Here is a 26814-nt window from a genome sequence, read left to right as displayed (position 1 = left end):
ATATTCGTTTTTTTTTTATTCTGGCTTGCTTTGTTCAAATACAAGTATTCGATATGTATTAGACCCCTGGTCCATCACTTTCAAACTGAATCGTCTAAAATGACTTTTTAGAAATCTCTCTAGCCTTTTCGCTTCAGAATAAGCGTCACGTGAGTTATAACTAGCATTTATGTCGTATATTGTTTAAAGCCGATAATGTTTCCAGTGTTGCGACATTCTCTTTGTTGAGTTTAAATTAAATGTCCTGAAAATTTTGTCTTGCATGCGATCATTAATCTTGTCTATACACCGTAGTTATAAAAAAAAAAATTCAGATGGGAAGCTTGTAAGACTGTGGCGTGGTGTATGGAACAAGGAAAATAATGGCGCCGGGAATTTCCACCTTGATCCTACATACTTTGGCTTTGGAGAGATAACCAGAGACAAGGAGACGTTCGAGCCTTTGATGAGCATAGTAAGGATGAGGTACGTGTTGGGAGAACGGACTCTGGTTGTTCTATCTTAGCAGGTTCCGGCATGGATCCTTGGCCCACTTGGAACATGATCTCTACCGATAAGCATAACATGACATACCTGTCATGATGAGTGTAAGACAGTGGTTCACTGAGCTCGTCCTTGTTAACACCATCGGAGCTCATAACGTTGATAGGTACCATTTCAACTGGAGAGACAACTTCGTGGTGGGAAGGAGCGGTTTTTTGTTGACAGAAGTCAAGATGAGTATGCTATGAGAGAATATGAAATTAATCATACATTCTTGGCTTGTGTTGACATATTTACTATTATTAGTCTCTACTATTTTACATGTTTTTACGTTATTAACAAAAGATTTGGAACATTTTGCAGGGTTTGTTGTTGGAAGAAGGATGAGATGTAGCAAAACCGTCCTGAAGAAATCTTTAATGAACAAGAGATGATGGTGCTGCATGGGGTTGATCTTGAATTGGACTTGGCCAACTCACTACAACATCAAGCTGCAAAATGATGTGAAGCTATTGCTCGGGAAATAATTTAGGTCAAAGATGACAATGATAACATGACTGATGCGCAAGTGGTTATGGAGTGATGTGATCATGGATAGGTATCTTGAACCAGTTCAGGAGGAGGTTGACAAGAAAGTTGTCTTAACCATTCCGAAGATCAACTGTAAGGAAGAAGAAGGCATTGGACGAGACAAAAATCAGTATTCAATAACCATTGTGGATAAGAACCAGCTGATCAACAATTAGGAAATCCATTTGTGAGTGCTCTTTTTTCCTATCTTGGTTTTGTACCATTGGTTTTCCAAGATAGGTTATTAACGAGGCTACATAACTTTACCTGATCTCCTGGCCTTCTCGGCCGCCAAGGGAATAGAAAATCTAGAACGCTTCGACATTAATATACTGTTTCCTGACCAAGAAACCAGAGGATGAGAGGGGAAATAATCGATCTACGCACCTAACGACGAAGAGGATTCGATCTACTCAATTCCAGAAAAAGTGAAGAAATAATACCTGAAGATGGGGTGCGGATGCCAAGATGTGCAGCTTAGAAATAAGAAGAAAAAAGGGAAATTTAAAAGAGAAATCGTTTTTGCCTTCTCGGAGAAACCGATGGCTTCGATCCCAAATTTGAGAAATGGGGGGGGGATTTTGAAATTCAAAACGAATTCATTTCTCAAAAATCAGATCGGATCCGATTCACCTACAAATAAGAAAAGGGAATCTGAGATACCAAGGCCGATTCGATCAACGAAATTCTCTAAAACTCAAGGAATCAGAGTCATGCACCGGGTCCAAGCACCATGCCGACAAGCGTACAAATAATGATGCTCACTGAAGGATCAAACATCCTGCCTAAGGCCAGGAGTTCTGCATATAAGTCTTGCCATCCACTGAAATGCAAAACCAGGGTCTCGAACCTTGCTAGATCACTTTCAGACAGGTCCAGAACCTGGGAACACCTACTAGACTCCAGTCTACCTCAGGGAAATCAACTCTACTCCAGGTTCAAACACGGTTCGGGCCTAAGTGGAAAAAAAAAAGAATCACTGGAGCGATGTCCTGCCAAGGGTGCCTGCTGAGATAGAGAAACTCCGATTGACTCAAGTGTACATGTTATTCCCCGACAACTATGACGAAATCGAGAAATAAGGAGAAAACTGTAGGGAAAAAATACTCATGTATAAAAATCCTCCAGGCCTCGGGCAGAACACCGACCTCCATGTTCCTGCTGAGAGGAACCCTGGTTTCGACCCCTGCTACCATCCCTGCCTCCGGGTAAAATGGAAGTTTTCTAATTAAAGGGATTCTTCCTTATTTATGAATATGAAAGTGTTTAACCTACCTAACCGACGTCTATGTGACTACATAAGGGGACCTCATACCCTAGAATAAGGGATCGACATTCAGAGACTAATTATAGCTAGACGGCTAGAACTAGGGTTTATACACCAAAACGTTGTAGTTCTTGCTCATTCAATCAATAAAACATCTCTTTACTCTCTATTCTTGCTCATCTTCCTGCTTCTGGAGTACTCACAAAGATCCTACACAAATATACCCTAACACTTCCAGGCTCATAAAATTGTAGTTGTAACGTCGTTCCCTATAAAAACAGTCCTCCACAAACCCGAAGTGTCAGGACGTCTGGCCAAATGGGCAATGGAACTGGGAGAATATGATTTAGTGTTTAGGCCAGCTACGGCTATCAAATCACAGGTCCTAGCAGACTTCGTAGTGGAATTTTCTCCCACTATGCTTCCAGCCCTAGAACAGGAGATCAACCTCCGAAATGAGGGAGGAAAGACTGGAGAATGGATTCTACATGTAGACGGATACAATAATATCAGAGGAGCAGGAGTTTTAATAGTACTCACCTCCACTGCATGGAATACAACCTCGAGGGCCGGAAGATGCAATTTCAAGGCAACCAACAACGAAAGCGAATATGAGTCTTGTCTAACGCTCGCCAAACAAATGGGGGGCCGAGAACATCCAGGTCTTCAGCGACTCACAACTAATAATCAGCCAGGTGCAGGGAGAATATCAGGCCAAGGATGCTAGTATGATCAAATACATGTCGATCGCCAAGTGCCTAGTCAAAAGTTTTCAAAGCTGTAAGCTTACACATATCCCCAGTGAGCAGAATTCCCAGGCCGACCATGTGGCTAATCTAGGGTCTGCCCTCGAAACTAAAAGCCAGATGAGTATTCCCATGCTGGTGCTTTAGTGTCCAGCAACGGAGAAAGAAGTGGAGCCTGAGGAAATTTTGGCCATCACAGAAGGAGTAACTTGGATGACCCAAATAGTCAAATACCTGGAAACAGATATCCTCCTTGAGGATCACAATGAAAAGAGAAGGATCAAGAAGCACACAGCAAGATATATTGTATTTCCCAGGAGAAATTGTTCAGAAGATCCTTCTCCGGCCGTTACCTGCGATGCATCACACCGGGAGAGGCCGCCATAATACTCGAAGAATTGCATGAGGGAGAGTGCGGTTCTCATTCGAGCGGCCGAAGCCTGGTATTAAGAGCCAGAAGAGTGGCTACTATTGGCCCACCATGGCGGAAGACGCAACAAACATGCCAGATATCGTGCCAAAGGCATGCTCCGGTTTCCAAGCTTCCCCCAGAATACCTCAACTCTGTGAGCTCTCCCTGGCCTTTCAGGAAATGGGGGCATGGATATAGTAGAAAAATTCCCAATAGCTCCGGGGCAAAAAGTCATCCTCCTGATAGTTACCGACTACTTCTCCAAATGGGTGGAAGCCGAAGCATTGAGCAAGATAACTGATCTCCACATCCAAAAATTCATGTGGACTAACGTGATCACCCGCTTTGGGGTCCCGCAAGAGATCATTACCGATAATGGACCCCAGTTACGAGCCATAACTTCAAAGATATTTGAAAGAACTAGGGCATAAAGCTTACCTTCGCCACACCAAGATATCCTCAGTCCAATGAACAAGCGGAATCTACCAGCAAGACGGTGGTAAACATGATAAACAAATGCCTGGAAGATGCTCATGGGAGATGGGTAGAAGAATTACACAGAGTTATGTGGGCTTATAGTACCACGTCCAAAATGGCCACATAGGAAACTCCCTACTCATTGGTCTACGGCACAGAGGCTATTATACCAACGGAGGTGCATGTAAATGACCTTATCAGAACCTCTCTCTCAGGAAGAAAATGATGAGCTAATGGCCCTGAGCCTCAACCTTCTCGATGAAAAGAGAGAGATAACAAGGCTAAGAAACTGGTCCTACCATCAAGACATCGCCAAAAGCTACAACAAAAGAGTCACAACCAGGACTTTCCAGCAAGGAGACCGGGTTCTTCGACGAGTCTTCGAAAATAAGAAAGACAAACCAGCAGGGAAGCTTGCACCCAAATGGGAGGGTCCCTATAAGTTAATCGAGGTACGAGGAGCATAAGCCTATAGGCTGCAAGACATCAATGGCAAGATTCAACCAAACTGTTGGAATGCCTTGCACTTCAAAACCTATCATTTTTAAATACAATCTTTGGATCACACTTTACATTGCTATACTACCTATTATTTAAGCATTATGGTTTCCTACTCCTATTTTACACAAAACGTCTCCGGACTGAGCCTATATAATAAAAATTAGTTATGACTAAGGGAGTAGCAGGAATACCAATATACTTAAAGGGGCATACGAGCTGGATCAGGTCTCAAGAGACTTCCGATCTTGGCCAACCCTTTTGCCTAAGTGGTATGTCCACAGTAACGATAATGGTTATACGAGAAATAAAGTAGATTTGATCCATAAAGATAAAGAATTGAATGACTTAATGAGTAAATATGTAAGAATCTAGCTTTAGGAAAAATGTCGACAAAGTGAATTAGAATTTTAGAGGAAAATGAAGGTGGGGGGGGGGGGGGGGGAAGAGGAAAAATTGTTTTCATAGCTTTTGACCCGGAAAAAAGAACATAGACATAAGTAAAATGTTTTTGCTTGGTGAGTCTTGATTATGTCTCCTATGCTCTTCTCCTTGTTTTAATACTTTTAAGTTGTGATTAGCGTTTTCATTTACTTTGCCAAATTTGATTTTTTTTAATGGTATTTATTTTAGTCGACGTTTCTGATCAGAACGTTTTCTTAGTTACTATTTTCAAATGATTTTATGTTCATTTAAGAATTGAGATTGACCATATAGGCTTGTATGTGTTATTCAATACAAGCCTTACACTTCATTTATGTTGTTCATTTTGTTTTCTTCATTTGGTTTAGCGTTACTGACCTTAAATCTTGTGTCAGAGTTTACATAGTGTTTTAAAAATCGCTTTAGACAGTATCTAGGTGCTAGGTCCTCCAAAACTGTGGTGATTATCTTGTAAGGTCCTCCCAAACTGTGGTGATTATCTTGTAAACCATCTAAAATCTAAACAAAATGTTTACAGTATTTTTCTCTCTCCTCGAAATCTTTCTCCATCCTCTATCCTCAGAATTCCTCCCTCTTTGACGTCTCCACCAGCTCCGGCAACCGGTGGTGGCACGCGTGGTTGCCGGGAGCCCTCTCAAATCCTCTTCCTCTTTGTATTTTCTCTGTTTCTCTCATATTCCTCTTCTATGTCGTCTTGCCCGGTGTTCTGGTTTGGTCCTCCGGCGTGGTTCATTCTGTCTGCGGTTGGTAGATCCTGGTCTGGTGTGTCGGCGCGGCGGGGTGTGATGTGGGTGGGATGTGAGTGAACGGAGTCGGTTTTAAGGGTTCGGCAGCGGCGATTGGATGAGGTTTTCATTTTCTCTCGATCTGGTCCTCTGCCGGCGGTGGGAGCGCGTTAACGTGGTTGTAAGGCTCCTTCTTTTCAGATCCAGTGGTCTTGCCTTCAAGCTATCGTTTTGGAGTGGAGTGGAAGTGGTAGTGATGTGATCATGGGCTGATATATGAAGCTATGGACATGAAAGACATTCAGAAATTGACCCATGATACTAGGTTGCATGTCCAGCCCATTTTTATCAAGTTACAAGCTAAAAAAGATTCATAAACAAGTGGTTTATTTGCTGCCCAAGAGGAGTTACGAAAATTTGGTGTTTCATTGCATGGAAGGCTTCTCTCGCTTGCATGTAAAGAATGCTTGTTTCAAGAACATTATCTCTCCTCCATACACTGAATTTAGCATTTCCCATGTAATAACTATTTAACTTTCTCACCAAGTTTAGTATCCTATAAATAAGTTGTAATCTTCATGAAATAAAATAAGAGTTGAGTTTATATTTTTGGAAACATTGAGAGTGATTCTCAAACCTGTTTTTGATCATGGTGTGTCATATCCATTGGTCAAAACTTGTATGATTGTTGGTGTTTAATATCCTTCAATCTAACTCAATCAAACTTGGTGCGTAATATCCAAGGGAGATTGTTAAAGGGTAAATCAGAAGCCATCCGCAACTTCTATGTGACCTTTCGACCCACGTCCCTTGATCGTTTGTTGCTTTCGGGCTCATTCGGTGCAAGACTTATCCCTTACCAATTTCAGAGTGTATTCCTTGGGAGGTTTCTCAGCAAGTTTAGTGTATTCCTTCAGTCTAACTTGGTATAATCTAGTGTATCATATCTAGAGGAAGCCATTATAGGGTAGTATCAAGAGACTTTCCACCCCTCTTGTGTCACCTTTCGATCCACATCCCTTGATCGTTTGTTTCTTTCTAGCTCATTCGGTGCAAGGCTTATCCTTTACCAATTTCAGAGTGTATTCCTTGGGAGGTTTTTATCAGGTACGGTGTCGTCGGAGTTCTGTATTTGCTTGGGGTCCAGTGAGGCGCCTCCTTCTCCATCCGGCCAAGTCAAGTTGTACTTTGGGGCTCTTTCTTAAGGCGTGTCTGTTGTGGTTTAGGTTTCTGTGTGGTTGCCGGTCTGCGGTGGTTGTCGTGTGCGGTCGTCGGATTGTTTCTGGGCTGGGTCGTCTATGACCTGCGCCTCGAACTCCCCGGTAGTCACTACTGCTTTGTCTTCACGTTTCTCACCGCTCTTGTGCTGTTACATCGCATCTGCTCAGTGTGATGCGTCCTCCTTTCCATTTCTTTGGGGTTCTCAACGGTCTCCTCCATTGCTGTCTCTCCGACGAGGCTTTATAGAGCTCCCATCGGTTCTCGGTGTGAGCGCGAGGTAAGGCTTCAGACCTCCGTTTGAGTCTCAAAGCTCTATTTCCTTGAAGGAGATTCGTGTGCTGATTGGTCATCCCAGCTCCATTGTCAGGTCGCTTGATCACCAATGGAGGGCTGATCTATCTCTATATTGTAGGTTTGAGCGAGCGGCTCAGGTGGCTCTCATTGCTCCATGTCTTCTTGCATCTGCTCACATTATAAATCCGAAGCCGAGCATAATAAGTGTGATTTTGGTGGTCTTGGGACGTCAAGCCAGATTGGCGCTCTAGTGTGCTTGATACAAGTGGAGGTTCTTAGCTCGGGTCTCAGGCTCCTCTACCGGTGGTGGTTGGTGGCTTGTGATTCCTTCAGCCGGTCTTTGAAAAGCTGTGTATGGTTGGTGTTAATCTTTTGGAGTAGCGCTTTGGGCTAGCCAACTTCTACCGAGCGTGGTCTCATAATTTATCAAAGGCTCCGAACCCATTTGGCAATGATGCAGTATCGGCCAGGCTATCCTTCTGCTAGTGTCTTGTGTTTATGTATTAATGTTATGTCTTTTGATCCTCCAATGTTGCTTCTTCTTTCTTCTTGGTGTTTAGGTTTTTAGTCTTTTCTGCTACTAGTATTCTTTATACTGCTCTCAAAAACTTAAAACTTTGGTATATAAAACTTAACATCTACACCAAAAAAAAAAATCTAAACAAATCTAATATTATAATAAAACTAATTATGATTTGTTATTTATAAATTATAGTAATTTATATATTATAATATAGAATCTTATGTAAATAAAATACTATGAATTTTATCATTTTTAGATAATGATATTTAATATAAAATATTATATATTTTTAGTTTATTATTATATTTTTTAAACGCCTAAACTATTTAACTAATAGTAACGTCCGATTAATCGTTTTAGACGGTTTTAGGTGTTAGACGTTGAGTCATCGTCACCTAGCACCTAGCACTTTTCTTTAACTCTGGGAATAGTTTTTTTTTCATTGTATTTAAATTTTTTTTATCAATACTGTATTTTAAGTTCGTTATTATATATGAACGTGTACATATACTTTTCCTCGTCATAAGGCCGATCCCTGCTTATTAAAACAACTTAACAAGATTATTTTATGAAAAGAAGTTAAAAGAACACGAGTTAGCAATAGCGTCGACGTGTGTTCGAGAGATCACGAGATGTAACAATAAAAAGCTGGTTACTTTGCTTTACATAACATCTCCATCTCAATTTCTACATATTCTTTCCGTAATTTAGTTAGTCTCTTGTTTACTCATGTCGAAATGTGTCTCAGCTTCTCCTACCTCCCAAGCATTCATATCTCTAGTTATCTATATATTTACCCTCACGTATATATTGAATCCGATATTCTATGGTATATTCCAGAAACAATAATCAATCGTAGATGTCTACTTTTATAGCAAAGAGTCTCGGGTCCATTGTCTCTATTGTAGCAAGATTTTTCTCTTTCCGACGCCGTCCTAAGTCTAATACAAGACCCACCACACATATCAGCTACTTCAGGATGTCTAAGAAACGCCCACTTTCTTTGCAGGTTATTTTTTCTCTTTGAAATCAAGCCCATTGTTGCCTCTAACGCAATCGCAATAAGAGGCACTGGCTTTTTTTTCCTTTTTAAATTCGTTTCGGCTTCCTTTAGAAAATTTTTACGGTGTTAGAATCAAAATACTTTCCAGAATGATAATGATGAAATAAAAAATATAGATTATAATGATACTTTTGCCATATGGTGGTATATATCGTAAATAAACATATAACAATGGTTGGTTCTGGCTAGAATTGTTGTACTATTTCAGTAATAATTGTAGAACCAATAGGACACATAAAAGGCGAGACCACCGATGAACATTTGAACCACATGCTGACCGTCCCAATACAATGGCCTAGCTTTCTATTTGTCCACGGTGTTTGGTGGAATTTAATTTGTTTAGCTTTCGATGAATTTGTTTTATTTGAGTATATGCAGAACGGATTAGCTTACTTTTGTTAAATGTGCTCCATTAAATGACAATTCCTATGCCCTACTTGGTTTCTATATATTCTGTTAATCCGTTTGACAGAAATTCTAGTTTTCATGTATACATCCAAAGTTTCTCATACGAAACCTAAAGCTTTGTGTTGGTCCTTCGCGTAGACGGTTGATCTCAAGGTCAGGATGTGTTGCACTGGTTGTGTCAGGATCGTTAGGAAGGCAATCTCAAAACTCCGAGGTAACAAAATAAACCCACAAGCATAAAGCCACCCATTAAAAAAAAAAAACATAAAACCACTCCATGATATTTTATATTAATTTATAAAAATATGAACTCTTATATTTTATTGAATTTAGAGAAATATTAATTTGTGTTGTGTTTATTTGGATCAAGAAACTAATCCACAATTAAATTTTATTAATTTATCAGATATTCATTAATTGATGTTACACTGTACATAATCAGTTAATAAGCTCTCTTGTTAAAGACAAGGTTATATTTAATGAAATTGGTTGAAATCACAGGAGTTGATTCAGTAGAGGTGGAGAGAGAGATGGGAAGAGTGAGAGTGGTGGGATACGTCGACAGAAACAAAGTGCTCAAAGCCGTGAGACGAGCCGGGAAGAGAGCTGAGTTTTGGCCATACCCTGAGCCTCCACTTTACTTCACATCTACTCAAAACTATTTTGTTGATCCCTCAAAAGAGTTTAAAGAGAGTTATAACTATTACAGACACGGTTACAATGGTACGGAACAACATGGTAATATCCCTGTAGGTAGTCGTGGAGACGACAGGGTTAGTAATATGTTTAATGACGATAACGTCAATGCATGCAGTGTCATGTAGCTGCTTAAAAACGACTGAAAACTTGACGCAAAACTAAATACTAATAGAATAAAACATGAGAAGTTCTTTTTTTTCTTCTAATTTGTATTGCAACATTTTATGATGTGTAAAACAAAATTACTGTTGTAAGAAAAATCAAAGATTCAATGTGGAGTGTACACAATGTCGACATGAAGTGATAAATAACAAGAGAAGAGGGTTCAAAAGAGTTCAAGAGACTTCAAAAATAAACACAGTAACTCCGTGAATAGTAACTTCAATTGTTTTGGTTGCTCTACAAAAATAAACCTACTAATAATCTTTTAGCCACCATTGTAAAATTAAAGGAAATCAATTTTTTTCTTCTCTTTCTTGTTCTTCATGTTCTTCAGTTTCAAGCAAGTAAACCATTCTAAATCTTTCTCTAACTGTTGAACCGATGAATAAGGTGGGAGTTTGTCCATTGGAAAGCAAAACCTGTACTACAACCTGGATATATATGTACTCTAGGGAAATCAGTTAATTCATACGTCAACAGAGTCCAACGATCTCGATCAGTACATGTACACATGAGCTGTGTAGATACATACACCAACACTTAATTAATTCACATTCAATACACGAACTAAAAAATACAGTTTTCAAATACATTGACCAATTGTCCTTTACTCAACATTATTTTTCTGTTTTTAAATATTAATTTAAAATAATTAAAATTTATTAATCAGGATTTATGTAAAATTATAGTTTTGTAAGTGCATATATTAAGAATATTTATGTAATATCAATTTAGAAAGAATTACATTTCATTTAAAAATATATCAGGTAAAATTTATTCTGGTACAATTCATTTTATTTTAAGTTTCATAATATTATCTAAATTTTTGAAAATTTTGAACTGTGTTAACTTATTTTGTATATATTAAAAACAAATTATGACTTGTATATATAGGAAATGAACATGTAAATAATAAAAAAAACTTATATTATTTGGTGATATATATTTCGTAAATTTTTGTTAGAATTCAATTATATAGTTAATATCCGTAATACATGTATCATTAAAGAAAAACGAAATAGAAAACATATCATATATTATTAATACATGTAATGTTATGTAACATAAATGGTCTGAATATTTTCATAACGTTTTGGAATATTCCTTAAATATATTTATTTGCTGATTAATTTTAATTAATAATAATTTTCTAAAACTAATGAATGACATGACTTTGTAAATAAATTAAAAATCAAGGACAGAATCCTAGTATGGATTATGTTTTAATAGTATAGATAGTATAGATGGGAAAAGGAGAAAACTCAAAAATAAGGAGGAGTTTTTTATTAAATATTTAATAAACCATTGGGTAAATCCCACCTAATCCATAAACCCTAAATTTTAAATTTTAAACCATTGGGTAAACAAACCTTAAACCCTTGGATAAATCCTAAACTCTAAATCAAAAACACTAAACACTAAAACACCCAAGAGTTTAGGTTTTATGATTTAAGGTTTAGGGTTTAGTGTTTAGTGTTTTGGATTTATCCAAAGGTTTACGGTTTACCCAAGGGTTAAAGATTTAGGATTTAGGGTTTAGTGTTTTGCTGACAACGTTAAAGATATATTTAAAAAAAATATATTTTGTAATTACTATTATTTTTTATTTATTTATTTTACCTATTATTTTAAAAACATAACATAACTTGACAATATTTTATTTTTTAAAAAAAATATCGAATATGAAATAACACAATTCTATTGGTTGGTGAACCTAAAGGTTCACGGAGTGAATCCAATAATAAGTCTTAAAATAATACATATTTAATACTCATATTTTCCATAGTATAAATAGTTTTAGAAGTATTTTTCACATTTTAATACAACTTTTGTACTTTTTAGATATTGTGACCAATTAAATTATGTATTTTTTAAAAAATAGATGATATATGATATTTTTTTAAAGTAACAACTTTCTTAATATTAATATTTTTAGCTCTGAAAAAAAAAGTTTTTACCTAAAACTACATAATCTTTTTGCACATTTTGATATGAGAAACTGAACCAACTATGCTACGTTACTGAGCTAGAGAAGTTTGGCTAGGAAAAGTGTATGTAGACTAGATTGCAGTGAGTCATCTCTGTGTATGTGAATCTGGCTTTGAATGCTAAATAGTGCATCAACTTTCTGATACAATCTTTGTTCTGTCATTCAAATTCTTGAATTTTAAGAGCATAACTCTCTACCATTAAACTGTCCACAGCGTAAGATAAGATGTGTCAATTATAGACTTTGAAGGAAATATGTTTATGGCTCATAGAAGGGAAAAAATAAGTCTTAAAAGTGGGGAACTACAAATAATGTTCAAGAAAAATGCTTCGGAAATGCAAGTGAACTACAAAATGCTTCGGGTCCTTGAAACTCAACTATGTAGTGAGTTCCATAATGGCGGAAACGATATCTCCATCATTAGTCTTAAGAGCCTTAACGGCTTTGGCCTTTGAGACACCAGCTTGAGTCATCACAAGATCAATGTCCTTGGCCTCAACACCAGTCTCATCAACATCATCATCATCTTCTTCCTCTTGTGCAACAGTGACTGCTTCAGAGGCATCAGCGTTGGGGATCATAGACGCAACATCAGGCATCTTGAACCTCTGAGCAGCTTGGGCTTGCAGCTGAGAGCTCATATCATCAATCTTGGCCTCACCGAATATCACATAGGTTTCAGAGTTGGGACTCTTGAACACATCTGGCTTCGAGATGACAAACAAAACCTGAGGTATACACAGAATCAAAAACATTGATGTTCAAGAAATATTAGAAAAATGTCAATAAAGGCGTGTGTTCTTACGTTCTTTGATCTCTTGATTGTGACTCTGCTAACATCAGTGACAGGTTTCATTCCAAGTTTCAGCATTGCTTTGCGGCTTTTCTTCTCGCTTCTACTTTGCTTTGAGCTCTCATTCTCACCAGCTCCTTCACACACAACAACATAAGCCAAACTCTTTATCATTATAAGTCCAAAGAAATGTAATAACCAGCAAGCCTTGTGAAGCAGTAATGAAGAGACTAACAAAGATTATATCACTCACAACCGAGAACCAGAACAGATTCAATCACTAATACATACAACGAAGAGAATCAAATCTAGAAAAGAGGAATATACCATCGACGTTATCGTCTTCGTCGTCATCAATATCATCTTCCTCCTCTCCATCTTTCACATCCTCAACAACGACACCATCGTCGTTCTACTCCACCCAAAATCAATCGTCAAACCACGAGAAATTGAAACAGCTCCTCAATAGAGAGAACGAGAAGAAAACGAACCTGGAGCTTCATTTGCTCTTTGATGGCATCCATCAACTGCTCCTCAATGTTAACTTCTTCAATGACTGGGCCTGGCATCTTCTTCAACCTCTTATCTTCTTCTTCCTTCCTTCGTAGAGAACGAAACCCTTAGAACAGCGCAGCGTGACCTTAAATATTGAGAGGCGTAAACTACTGCTTGGGCCTTACCCTAAATTAAGCCCGGCTTAATCAAACGGGCCCAACCGAATAATCTAACCTGTATACATTAAATATAAGTCCACAATATTTGTTTTCCTCAACGGCGATAAATTATTATTTATTTAATATGGTAGGTAAATTCCGATTTACTTTTAACTAGGTGTCCAGTTGTGTCCGCGTCCACGCGGACACAATAATTTTTGAGAATGTTAAACAGTTAAGATGCATCATAATAATGTCTCAGAATGTAATCTTATTAAGCTGGATTTGTCTTGGGTAAACATAAAAGTAAAAACTACATCAAGTTGAACAATGGAGATCGTATAACAGCCAGTGGCAAGGTTAGTACCCTAATTACAAAATAAGAAAATTTATCTTTTGGTTAAAGAATGTCTTATGGTCCTAACTTGAGGCTCACTTGTAACTAAATACAGATAAAGACAGAGAGTGGAGCCAAGGTGAGGACAAACAAAGTAGGTGCAATATACAAGAAGTGGAAAGATAACACGCACAAGAAAGCGTCAGCCGAGAGGATGGTGTGGAGATGATACACCAAACATGTCAGGTAGAGGTGGGCGAAGCAGGAAGATATTGTCAGCATCAGTATCAAATAAATATCATAAGTAACTGTTAACATATGTACCACTGCAAAAGTGCAAGTCAAATTTGAAGCACTGCAAAAGAGACAAACGGACCAAATCAATTAATAGAATGAAGACATTAATAAAAATGAAAATATGAATTCAAGGCACTTACGTTTCATCCCGAAGAATAACATTGAGTTTGTTAGTTTGTTTCCCTTTAGCATAAATTTCAGTGAGAGCACCAACATGAACAATCTGACCAACATCTTAACCAGAAAAGATGTATAAATTAAAAAAAAAATTTAGTTCTGCCAAATAAATTTAATTAATCAAAGAAATTTTACCAATCATCTTTGTTAAATATACACATATACTGATAAAAAGTTACTAACCAATCAAAACATCATTCTTGAAGATCCCAGAATGAATCTCTGAAAATTCATTCAGATACTTGTTTGGCAAGTAAGAAGGAAAATCATCACAAATAGTAATGTTTGTCGTTCGATAAAACGTCAACTTGTACGGAAAAGGATTTGTCCTATACTCTGTTGCATAATTCACAAGTATAAAATTGCTTATAAGAAAAGCAACACCCTCAGACACTTTTCCTTCATATATTTGTATCAAATCCTCATCAATGGATGCATGTATCCTTGTTCCCTATAATTGAAAAAGTTAGATAATCTTACATAAACTAAAAATAGAAATCATCAAAAATAATATTGTAGTGTACTCACAGTTGCGTCCACAAGAACCATCTCAATGGAGACAACTTTTTTTTATCTCCATAGCTTCCACAATTTCATAACCTGCACCTTTAATTTGTAACTATTGTTCCCTGGTTTAATATCATCAATAAAGACTAAAGTAGCTGGCTTCCTTCGTAGATGATACATGTTATTAAGATATTAGAAGTTTGATTTTGAAGCTTTTAAGGACGTGGGGATTAACTTACATATATATACACATCATAGGTTAAATAGTTTGTTTTATTTAAAAAGATAAATCCGATGATAATAGGGATAATAATGACGAATTAAAGATAGAAACAAATTATGTTGAAATAAACCAAATCATATAATGAAAAGGAGACATACATCAAACGTGACATATAAATAAATTAATTAATTATATAAGAAATAATATATATAAAAAATTCATTAAGGGTAGTATAGATATTAGCCACTCTAACTTTTAACGTGAGAGCTCGATTCTAAAAATTTACTTCGTAAATAATAGTATAGATTCAGTTAATGTCATTTTTCAAAAAGAATACATACCGTATCACTTTTATAATTTTTACTTAATAAATATTATAAAGTAATTTTGTTTTTAGTTATATTAATTCATTTATTACACAATTCAATGATAAAATTATAAAAAGGGAAATTGCATTATATAACTTTCAATTCAAACATTTAATAAACCAAAACACCTTTAATATCTACCGGCTCAACCTCTTCAACCTTTGTTCTCTGCTTTTTTAACTCTTAAAAAAATTTTAATCAATAAAATTATTGACAAATTTCTATATCTGAAATAGGTTCAATCGGAATTTGAAACGCGATCTCTTCTTATTCTCATATTATTTTATACTTGTGCTCAGATAATTTAAATGGAATAGACAACATCTTCCATACTATTTGTAGAGGATCCATAAATACATAAAAATAACATATTTCAATATATTGTATGGATTATATTTGGGTTTAGGATTTAGCGTAGGGTTTAGATTTAGTAATTGGGAATTGAGGTTTAGTATTTAGGGGTTGGACTAGGGATTAGTATTTAGAGATTGGGTGGAGTTGAAGTACTATACTACTTCAGTTATATGGAAAAGAACATTAATAAACTTTCACACCATGCGGTTGTACATTCCATCTTGTTTAAAGCACAATCAATATGATCGCATATAGCATGAATTCATGTCATTCCTTATATAAGATAGCACCATTCACTATTAACCATCCATTTACTCTCTACAATGCATAAATATGCGGTAAATAAGTATATGATGTGTGTGTTGCATTACGCAAGGAGGTGATAGCAAATAGTTGTGTTTCAATTTTTTCCATACAATGTCATTCTTTTTTTTTTGACAACAAAAAACATTCACTGACTCATATATACAATGTCATTCAGTCTCTCTTTTTTTTAATGAGTACTTACAAAGGATAAGAGTATAACTGGATGAAATGATTTTTAAATGTTAGTGAGTTAATTATGTCAAAATCATTGACATATTCTTAATTTTCATTGAGAATTTGGTTATACAGCAAATTAACCCTTATAAAAAATTTACGTAAAATGCAAGAAAAAAGAAACAAGAAAAAAAAAGCGAAAAATTCAAATAATATCATAAACCTGAAATAATATCTATATTTTCAAGTATTTTTCTTTTAACTTAAGGGAAGAGTCATCATTTTTTCTTTTCATGAATATACAAATTTTGAATTTTCATTTTTAATAAATGTATATTTTCTTTCACTGTTTATAGTTTACACTTAAATATTATAAATTCATAATAAAATAATTAATTTTAGGCTTGTAATGAATACATAATAGGGTAAGAAAACCATTTTTCTCTCCGGGAGCGACGATTTCATCAACCTCCTCTTTGCACTTTTCAAATCCATCTATTGTTCTTTTTTTTTTGTTCAAACCCAAACTTTCATATACCAAAAGGATGAACACGGGATTACAACCACAATCAATTTTAACCCAACATACAAACTACGAGATCTAATAACACCCAAGAACACTAAATTGGATCCTACGCTAATCCGATCTGAGACATCGCTGTATTTTTCACCACATCGAAACAAGAACAACTCCCTACCCGAGCTGAACCGTTTCTTAAACCCTAACTTGGACTAAAGAACCAAGGCAAACAGAGTACACAAGTATATCCTAAGTTGAATCCGATTATTATTCAAGTACCAATTGTTAATCACCACAAGATTAGCTTGAAGATCATGGATTAACAATATCAACACCAAAGCGCGTTATCCATTTATTGTTCTTAGTGTCACCGATATCTGTCGGTGGCTCCGTACCTTCTTTTTATTTCTTTTTAAATTTTATAATTTCACAGAATATTATCAGAGAAAGAGAAAAATTATAAGTGTGTCACCAAAACAAAAGCATGAAACTATGTTTCTTTAACATTTTTCCTTCATCTATCGAAACATCATCTCTGATTATTATGTCGGTTATCTTCCAGCGGTTTTTGCTAAATCTTTGCCAATTCTAACATGTATTGTTAGTTTGTGTTAGTTTACATTGGTTATCATGAAAGTGTGATGACTAGCAAAAAGTTTCAAATAAATCGTCACAGATTTGTTACAAAATATAACGATTCAATATGAAGAAGAATATGTAGAGACAAGAGGAATAAATTTTATGTCAGCCAACCATTTTTTTCAGAACTTATATTTTGATATACTATATTTGGTATCAAATATTTGTTTGAAATCATGGAATGCATCATCGAGGAAGCGACAATATAAAAGTATCTTTGTTGTATGCATATATCCTTACAATCGTTGAAAATTGGTCATTTCAATCATTATTTCTTACTGTTGAATCTATACATTGAATTTTAAACCAAAGAATATTATAGATCTAAATTGAAATGAGGCTAATATAATACAACAAAGAGTACTAATACTCAAAATGTGAGAAAGATTCAAATTTGCAAGAAACTTATGGTCTTTCATGTTTATGTTATTTTATTTGTTGGTTTTCATTGTTGTATATGTATTTGTATAATTTTTTAGAATCTAATTAATAAATAAATTTAATTTGTTAATAAACATGGTAAGAAAGAATACATCAATTTCTAAATAAAATGATCTGTAGATCTCAAGCATTCCTATGAGACACGCAAACTCTAAATCTGTTAATAATGTTAGCCAATAATCACTTTTAACAGTAGATTAATTAATTGATCCAATCACAAAAAAAAAAACAATACATGGCCGATTGAGTCTTTGGCGGTGGATGATGATGTGACAATTATCCAAAGTTTACCCATCAGTCAGATAAGTGTGCATGATTCGATGGGATGTCATTTCACCAAATAGGGGAAATATAAGGTCAACGTAGGCTCAAGAATATTGAGCTTAATGAAGCAGGAAGCTTGTGATCGTGAAATGATGATGTGGCTGCGAAGAATATGGAAAGGGGATATTCGAGATTTGTAAATGCTTGACTATAAAGAGAAGGAGACCGAAATGTGATTAGATTAGCCATTTTGACAAGAAAGAGAAGCACACTCAAATGAGAGAATCTCGAGTTAGGGTTATTGGTGAGTGAAAGACTTGTGAGAGAAGCAACTGCTGTTGCATTAAGAGATCTTGGGTATTTAGAAATTGGTCAATCGTGATGCAAAAGTTGTGTTTAGTCACGTAAGTTTGATTGAACAAGAATGACATATTTGTTCAAATGATTTCTAATAAAGGTATTCTTTAAAAATGAAACTCTTATCTCTAAGTCCTTTGATTATCCATGTTCTAGGTATTTCATTTGTTATCAGATCAGACAACCTCTAAGATACTCGATATCGTTTACAAGTTTAGATCTTGGGAAGAAGATGGATAATATTAATCATTTCACATTGATTCAAAAAGGAAGGGATTATGTTTGTGCCACTGATCCCGAATCTGAAAATGAAAATGATGTAAAGAAGAAGTATCAAGAACTATGTCATCAACTGGTTAAGATAAATCATGAAAATCTCAAAATACTGAAAGACAAAGCAATGATAAAAGCTCATATCAACATCCTGGAAATGAAACAGCACTCATCTAAAGATAAGGATAAAGCACGATAATAAAATCTCGAAACATTTGATGTCATACTTTCACAAGAACTATCTCAGGAAAAAAAAGAGTAAAAACAGAGTCGTGAAAGATCAAGTCGAAAAAAATGAAGAAATCATACACAAAGGAACAAACCACAAACATAAACTCGAGAAAAAGCTTCGAGAAAATCATCAGAAGATTTGTATATTGAGTCATGGTACAAAGAATTTAGATAAGATATTATTGATTGGACAATCCCCAATGATCAACTGGGATTTGAGAAATTTTGTATTGAATGATAACCAAATTGGAAAATCCCCATTCAGAAAGTCACTTTTGACATCCATTTGATACATGTTGATTCTCGGTTTACATGTGATCCCAAACAATAACCGAATTGGTTCAAGTCGTGCAACATGAGAAAAAGTTTCATCAAAGTCAATCTCTTCAATCTGTGAGTAACCTTGAGCAACAAGGCGAGACTAATTCCTTACAACATTACTTCTTCGTCTATCTTGTTCTTGAAGATCCACATAATGGCAATGACATTAACTCCTTCTTGTTTTGGAACGAATCCCAAATTTCTAGGCGGTAAATTGTTCAAGTTCTTCATGCATCGAATTTGTCCAAAATTCATCATCAAGTGATTCTATCAAGGAGATGAAGCAAACCAGTTTAACCATCACCTTGAAATCATTCTTCCTGTTGCGAGTTTTCCTTGCATCATTTAGATTACCAATAACGTCATCTAGTGAATGATTTTGATGCCTTTGAGTCTGATTTTTCTCATCTTTTTCTATGTCTTCCTTTACACAGTCCTCATCACTACTTACTGTCTTTCTTTGAGATACATCATTAGCTGCATCACTCTCATCTTGAGAAGGTTCACCAGGTTCCAATAGAAGACTATTATGATCATCAAATAAATAACTGTTTCTCCCAAGAAGTGTGTGCTTTTGTTATATACTCGATAGGTCATGTTGTTGGTGGAGTATCATAGAAAGATCCCTTCATCCTACTTGGAATCAAAATTTCCGAGTTGAGCTTTATCATTCATAATGTAGGAGATACAACCAAAGACATGAAGATAGCTCAGATTAGGCGATTTTCCTTTTAATATTTCATATGGAGTCATATTTTTCCAGGGCCTCACATATACCTTGTTGATGATATAGCCAGCATTATTGATTGCTTCAGCCTAAAATCTTGTAAGAGTGTTGTTCTCGTTCAGCATGGCTCTGGCCATCTCCTATAGAGTCCTGTTTTTTTCTTTCTACAACACCATTCTACTGTGGAAAGGTGCTCCTCACAAACGGATTTAAAAGAGGGAGTGTCGATAAAACCTTGTTTATCCTAAATGAGGATTCAAACATTCTCATTGTCCAGATCTATGTCGAAGACATAATCTTTGGAGCAACAAAGAAAAGCCTGATTGATATGTTCGTCAAGACAATGACCAGAATTGAAAATGAGTATGATGGGAAAACTCAGCTATTTTCCTGGACTTCATGCTAAGAAACAAAATGTGGAATCTTTGATGTAACTTCGGAAAAACAAGTGGAAGAACTTAAGGAGAAAGTGGAATCTTTGTATTCAAATGACGACGTCACAACTGAAGAGATAGTAGAGGCTGTTAAGGAATTGTCTGATGCTCTTAAGGCTGAGAAAATGTTTTAGAAACAAAAAGTAGAATTATTGGGTTACGAGAAAGAGATAGGTTGAAGTGTTACTAGTTATTTCAAGCGCATTTTTGAATTGTCCAATCTAGAAGAGATATATGCAGCTTTAGTAGATGTTACTCATACTATCATCAGACAATAAATTATGATCTTACATCTCTGGCTATAGAATAGGAAGTTAAGCTAGCTCTTTTTGCAATGCATCCTTAAAAAGCTCTAGAGCCCAGATTGGATGACACCTCTGTTCAATATATTTTTTTTTTAAATATTGTGAAGGGCAACTTAACCCATATGGTTATTTCTCTTTGATGGCATTAAGGATCAAGGTTTGAATGATACCAAATTTTGTCGCATTCTGAAGAAAGATAAACTTACTTAGATGACCCAATTTCAGCCAATTAGTTTGTGTAATGTGAGATATAAGATAGTTTCGAAGGTCTAATGCCAGAGACTCAAAAAGGTTATGCCTTTTTGCTGGAAGAAAAATTACGTACAACATTATGATCGCTCAAGAGATGTTTCATGCGCTTCAGATAAAACCACGAAGGAGTAATAAGAGAATGTCAATCAAAACTGACATAAGCAAGGCGTATGATATGATGGAATGGACTTTCATAAGAGATGTAAGGGAGAAAATAGGTTTCTCGGCTTTCTGGATTGAATGGATATATGGTGAATTTCATCGGTCAAGTACAAGTTCATTATGAATGGCTAGCCCAAAGGTAATATTGTCCCAGATAGGGAACTACGCCAATAGGATCCTTTGTCTCCTTTCATATTTATTTTATGCACGGAAGCACTTGTTAGCCTTCTTGATCATGCAGAGAATTAAGGAAAGATAACGAGGATGTGTGTGTCACCCGCTGACCCTCATTTTGTTTTGCTGATGATAGTTTTTCTTATGTAAGGGGGAGCCATGCGAATGTGAAGAAGTTATGAAAATAGTAAGGATATGTGGAAAAGCTTACGAGCAATGTATCAACTTTGATAAATCATCTCTACTCTTTGGTAAGGGAGTTTCTGAAAATTCAAAGCAAACGATTAAATACTCTTTTTGGATCCAGAGAAGGTGGAATGAGTTCTTACTTGGGAATACCCGTAGATATAAGTGGCTCAAAATTTAAGATATTTGCCTTCTTGAAGGACATGTTGCAAAACAGAGCTAATAGATGGTCGGCACAATGGTTATCAAAATGAGGAACTGATTTTCTAATTAAATCAATTGCGCTAGCACTACCAACATATGTTATGTCCAGATTCTTTCTTCCTTTAGACATTTGTGAGAACTAGCATGTGTCATTGCTCATTTGTGACGAAGGTCTAACCTTCATAAAAGGGCTTTCATTGGGCTGAATGGGAAAATAATAATTCCAAGAGACGAGAGAGGTATTGGATTTTGTATGATCCATGAATTCTAAATTTATGCTCGCTATGGGTTTGCGTGGCACGTATTATAAGCTTAGCTCGACTTCGTTAGAAAGTTCTACATATGCTCTCTCATATGCATGGATGAGCATTTCAGCAGCGAGACCGCTTTGGAATTGGGGATTAGACAGAAAATTCATTAAAGTTACGAGGTTAAATCATTGGAGAATCCATGGATTCTGACGACACCTGCAAGGCCGGCCAGGCTAAATGCTTTGGTTATTCATCCTAGAATCCCTATTAGTGATTTTATTAGAGATGATTTGAAAGAATGAGAGGTGGAGAGGCTAAAGAATTTTGTTGGAACAGAAAACATTCCTTTAATTGGGAGTTTGGCCATAAGTCGCACTACACATCGAAATACCTATTGATTGAGTTTTACGAAGAGCAATATACTATTAAGTCGGGATACTAGGTTACTAAAAATATTTTGAAACATTGGAATGAGGTCATATATTCGGAACTTAGTAACACTAAACTTCGCTTGGAAAGCTAATGCTCCTAAAAAGATGAACCACCTTATATGGCAGTTAGTAACATGACACATAGCTGTAACAAAGAATTTCACACATCATCACATGATGGATTTACTTTAAAGTATGCATCTAAAAATAAATCTTTTATTTTAAGAAAAAAATATGGAAATTTTTTTATTTAAGAAACAAATATAGAAAATCTTTATTTTAAGAAAAAAATATAAAAAATATTATTTATATCTCTAAATATAGAGAGCAAGTAGCACTTTCTATACTTTTCTTTAAATTAGAAGAATTTTATTATATAGTCATACATTGGACCAAATCTATTATATAATAGGAGAGTTTCTCTCCTCCTAATGCGACACGTCAGCGGTTTGTGGGTCCCACTTTTTAAAAGTGTGAAAAAATGTCAAATATGTGATTCGAACCCGGGTTATTGAGATATAAGCACCCACAACTATACCATTGCACTAAAGGATACTTTGTACATTGATGGTCGAAACTAATATATATTATAAAGGTCAGAAACTAATATAACATTATGGACTCCACCTCTTTTTTTGTTTTAATTGATGAATAACGAATGGACTTCGACAAAAAGTGGGCTTTGGGCTTATTGATTTTCTGTTTATTAGGCTTTGTATCTGCCCAAAGTGGTGATACGGACAAAGCTAAGAAGATTAGGGAAGCCGCCATTTTCACCATCTCCTTCGTCGCTTGCGATTTCCCTTCTGGCAATCAGCTATTATGGTCGATCTTTAAAGCTCTACGCACGTTTTTCGCCTACCAAACGCTTAGTTTCTCCTCTAACGCCTTCAGAGCTCGCATATATATAGAATCCCTCGAGGTAAAAGCTCTATCTTGTCTTGAACTTTTCTTTCTCAGTTTTTCGATCGCTTTACTTTCTCACATCCGTCACGAAAATGACTTATCCAGCTGCTCCAGCCGCTTCAGCCGCCGTTCCCTACTCCACCTTCAACTCTCTCCGCCTTGGAAGGTCCACTCAGTCCATTGTTGGTCGGCTCATCTGATTCTAGGATTGTAGGAACATTAACAAGAATAGAGAGTTTATGGGCATCACCATTCTCCTCCTTGATGAACTGGTGATGATTGTTTCTAACTTATTTTTTATCACTTTAACTCTGCTTTGCTTATTCTTTGTTCATATATGAAACGTGTCTTCATCTTTTTGTTTTGGTTTTGTCTATGGGTTTTTTTATGAACAACTAATGATTTTTCTCTGTTTTTCTTACAGGATTCTGTGATCTACGGTTTCATCCCAACAATCTCCAAACAAAACAGGAAAACTGAATGAATTATGTTTTTAGCAACCGAATCTAAAAAAAAATAAAAGACATCTTACTTAACAAATTAAAACCTTTTCTTTTGCAGATTCCGACGACGACAAAGCATCCGAGGACCAACGACAATGGAATGATGCGGACGAAGCCTAACTGATGTAAGTAAACTCCTCTTCAATAACGCATCACACTATTATCGCTCTTCAATCTCACAAACTTAAGCTCTAATCATGCCAGGGATCCCACAGGTGATGATGTCCCGACGACGGAGAAAAAAAAAAGAAAGATAACCTAACGTTTTTTTTTATTTTCAGTTTTTAAGTTCAAATCATGTTTTAGACATAGAGCCCAACATAATTTAAGCCCAAACATTTTAAATCCACAATTACTTTTTCATAATGTAAAAACGTCAACCTTCGTTTATGTTTTGTTAAATTATTTTAATCTTTATGTTTTGTTAAACTATTTCACACAGGGGGCAGATCTTCTTAGAAGGGGAGCTACTCGCCACGATGCTTCCAGTTTCACCATTCTTGAAACTCTTATGAACCACAAAGCCAATATAAGAGCTCTGTTTCAATCCAACGGCTGGATTTTGTCACAGACCACCGCTAAGCCTGAAGAGGGAAGAGAAGTGGAGTGCTGCGTTTTGAAAGATGGTTACTTGGAGTTTACATGATGAAGATGGAACCCGTGACGAGGAAGACGAAGAGAAGTGTTACTTGGAATATCCTAACGTTGAAGATGTAGACAATGTGTGATCTTAGCGATGAAGATTAGTGTAGCTTTAATATATGCTACTACGGTCCTTGAGCTCCCTAACAAGTACTAACAAACAATGTGTATTTTTAAAAAATAAAATAATTTTGTAATGTAAATAGTTTGAAACTTTGAGTATTTATTCAAACAACGGATATATACAGAGTTGATAACTTGATATGGACCCCCAAATAAGTTGGTGCTGCGCTGTTACAATATCTGTCTTTTTAATTTCATATACCTGACGTAAGATTCTTCATCATCTTCTCTTTTCCTTTCCGTTGTTCCACGCTTTCTGTTTCATGTTTAGGTCTTTTTTATATTCTCTATATTTTACCTTAATTATACTTTTTGAATTTTTCTTCTGTTTTGGGAGATATCTCTAACTTGAGTTAATCGTCAAAAGCTAGGATCAATTTTGTTGTCTTACTTCCGATAAATTTTATTCTTTAATTTGCACAAATCTTAAACAACACCAACATCCCATAAATCATACCGCCCCACCGATATCCAAAGTAACCAGCCCCGCGCTTGCGCGGGGTCTCAGCACCTAGTTCTTCTATAATAATGCTCTATTTTAGAAAAGAAAATATAAACATATACATTGGAGATGTGTTAATTGAAAGATTTTTTTTGTTGAATAAAACGTAACGCTTAATTCTGTCAGTCAACAAAACGTGTCAAGAATTTCAATATTTGAAATCTGCTGAAGCCTTGAATGGTTCACAATATCAAATACAATTCAGGTCTTTTGTTAAACAGCGTGCCGTGCATTCATACATACTTCTATTCATATATATATATGACATGTGGGATATATTATATGATAACATCTCTCTCTATCTCTATAACTCACTTCAGATTCACAGCACAATCACTTCCCCAACCATGGAAGCTTCTGCAACATCCAAGCTTCTCGTATCTGACATCGCCTCCTCCGTTGATCACGTTCCTTCAAACTATGTCCGACCAATATCTGATCGTCCAAATCTGTCCGAGATTGAAACATCCGGTGATTCCATCCCTATGATCGATCTCCAGGAACTCCATGGACCCAATCGAGCCGGCGTTATCTACCAAGTTGCTCATGCATGCGCTTCTTATGGCTTCTTCCAGGCAACTCCATGCTTAATTCACTATGCTTCATTTTAACTCGAACTTGCCCTGTTTTACTGCATTAAAAAATTTCTCCAATTTACTATGCTCGATTACAAGACATTCTGATATTTGTTGTTGTAATAGAAGACACACTGTTTCGTTGAGTTAAAATGTTAATTGTTTCATTTTTCTAGATCAAGAACCATGGGGTGCCAGAGAAAACAATAGAAAGAATGATGACGGTGGCAAGGGAGTTTTTCCGGCAGCCAGAGAGCGAAAGAGTTAAGCATTACTCTGCGGATACAAAGAAGACGACGAGACTCTCCACAAGTTTCAACGTTGGCTCAGAGAAATTCTCTAACTGGAGAGATTTCCTCCGACTCCATTGCCTTCCTATCGAAGATTTCATCAGCGAATGGCCTTCGAGTCCAGTCTCATTCAGAGATGTCACAGCTGAATATGCCACAAGCGTTAGAGCCTTGGTCCTCGTACTTCTCGAGGCAATCTCAGAGAGCTTAGGCCTTGCCAAAGACAGTGTAAGCAATACATTAGGCAAGCACGGCCAACACATGGCCTTAAACTACTATCCACCCTGTCCTCAACCCGATCTAACTTTCGGACTTCCCGGACATAAAGATCCAAACTTGATCACTCTTCTTCTTCAAGATGAAGTGTCTGGTTTGCAAGTCTTTAAAGATGGTAAATGGATCGCTGTTCATCCGGTTCCCAACACTTTTATTGTTAACATTGGTGACCAAATGCAGGTACTTAGGAGAAAACAAATTGAAAATTTCATAGGTTTCTTCACCATCCTTGTGTTAAGTTTATGTGGTTGATTCTCCTCTCAGGTTATCAGCAATGACAAATACAAGAGTGTGCTACACAGAGCGGTCGTGAACAGCGACAAGGAGCGGATATCGATACCGACATTCTACTGTCCTTCTTTAGACGCTGTGGTTGGCCCACAACAAGAGCTGATTAATGAGGAAGAAGAGTCTCCTGCTGTTTACAGAAGCTTTATATATGCTGAGTATTATGAAAAGTTTTGGGACAGAGCACTTGCTACTGAGAGCTGTATTGACTTGTTCAAAGCTTCCAAAACCTAAGACTGCAGTTTAGCAGATGTCATGACCGAAACAAGAATGCCCACCTGTGTTGCAGTTTCATTTTATTTCCCCTAGATTCTCATGAATGTTAATTCAATCTGTTTAACAAATAAAACAAATGTGCTTCATCTC

At 36.1% G+C, this 26814-nt stretch overlaps 3 protein-coding genes and 1 long non-coding RNA gene across 4 annotated transcripts; 2 read left to right on the top strand and 2 right to left on the bottom strand.

Annotated features, from left to right (window-relative positions):
- Nucleotides 1–96: 96 nt before the first annotated feature.
- LOC106395431 lies at nt 97–4222 on the bottom strand. The gene is made up of 3 exons (XR_001279254.3): nt 1497–4222; nt 1321–1392; nt 97–1144 (listed from the first exon to the last, which is right to left on the bottom strand). It is a non-coding gene; the product is annotated as an uncharacterized LOC106395431 (long non-coding RNA).
- A 3722-nt stretch (nt 4223–7944) lies between these two features.
- Nucleotides 7945–10825, top strand: LOC106395895 (heavy metal-associated isoprenylated plant protein 44). The gene is made up of 3 exons (XM_013836222.3): nt 7945–8669; nt 9270–9345; nt 9633–10825. Exons 1-3 carry the CDS (start codon nt 8520–8522, stop codon nt 9953–9955), a joined length of 549 nt encoding a protein of 182 aa, XP_013691676.2. The 5' UTR covers nt 7945–8519; the 3' UTR covers nt 9956–10825.
- A 1373-nt stretch (nt 10826–12198) lies between these two features.
- Nucleotides 12199–13481, bottom strand: LOC106391788 (nascent polypeptide-associated complex subunit alpha-like protein 4). The gene is made up of 4 exons (XM_013832494.3): nt 13267–13481; nt 13103–13187; nt 12788–12912; nt 12199–12710 (listed from the first exon to the last, which is right to left on the bottom strand). The coding sequence occupies exons 1-4, from the start codon at nt 13342–13344 to the stop codon at nt 12360–12362; spliced, it is 639 nt and encodes a 212-aa protein (XP_013687948.2). The 5' UTR covers nt 13345–13481; the 3' UTR covers nt 12199–12359.
- Nucleotides 13482–25266: 11785 nt separating this feature from the next.
- LOC106395919 (protein DMR6-LIKE OXYGENASE 2-like) lies at nt 25267–26814 on the top strand. The gene is made up of 3 exons (XM_013836235.3): nt 25267–25594; nt 25771–26340; nt 26425–26814. Exons 1-3 carry the CDS (start codon nt 25286–25288, stop codon nt 26680–26682), a joined length of 1137 nt encoding a protein of 378 aa, XP_013691689.2. The 5' UTR covers nt 25267–25285; the 3' UTR covers nt 26683–26814.

Source organism: Brassica napus, chromosome A9 (genome assembly GCF_020379485.1).
Source record: "Brassica napus cultivar Da-Ae chromosome A9, Da-Ae, whole genome shotgun sequence".
In the NCBI taxonomy this organism is placed as follows: domain Eukaryota; kingdom Viridiplantae; phylum Streptophyta; class Magnoliopsida; order Brassicales; family Brassicaceae; genus Brassica; species Brassica napus.
The sequence above is the reverse complement of the archived record's forward strand: the minus strand, read 5'-3'. Positions and strand labels throughout refer to the sequence as shown.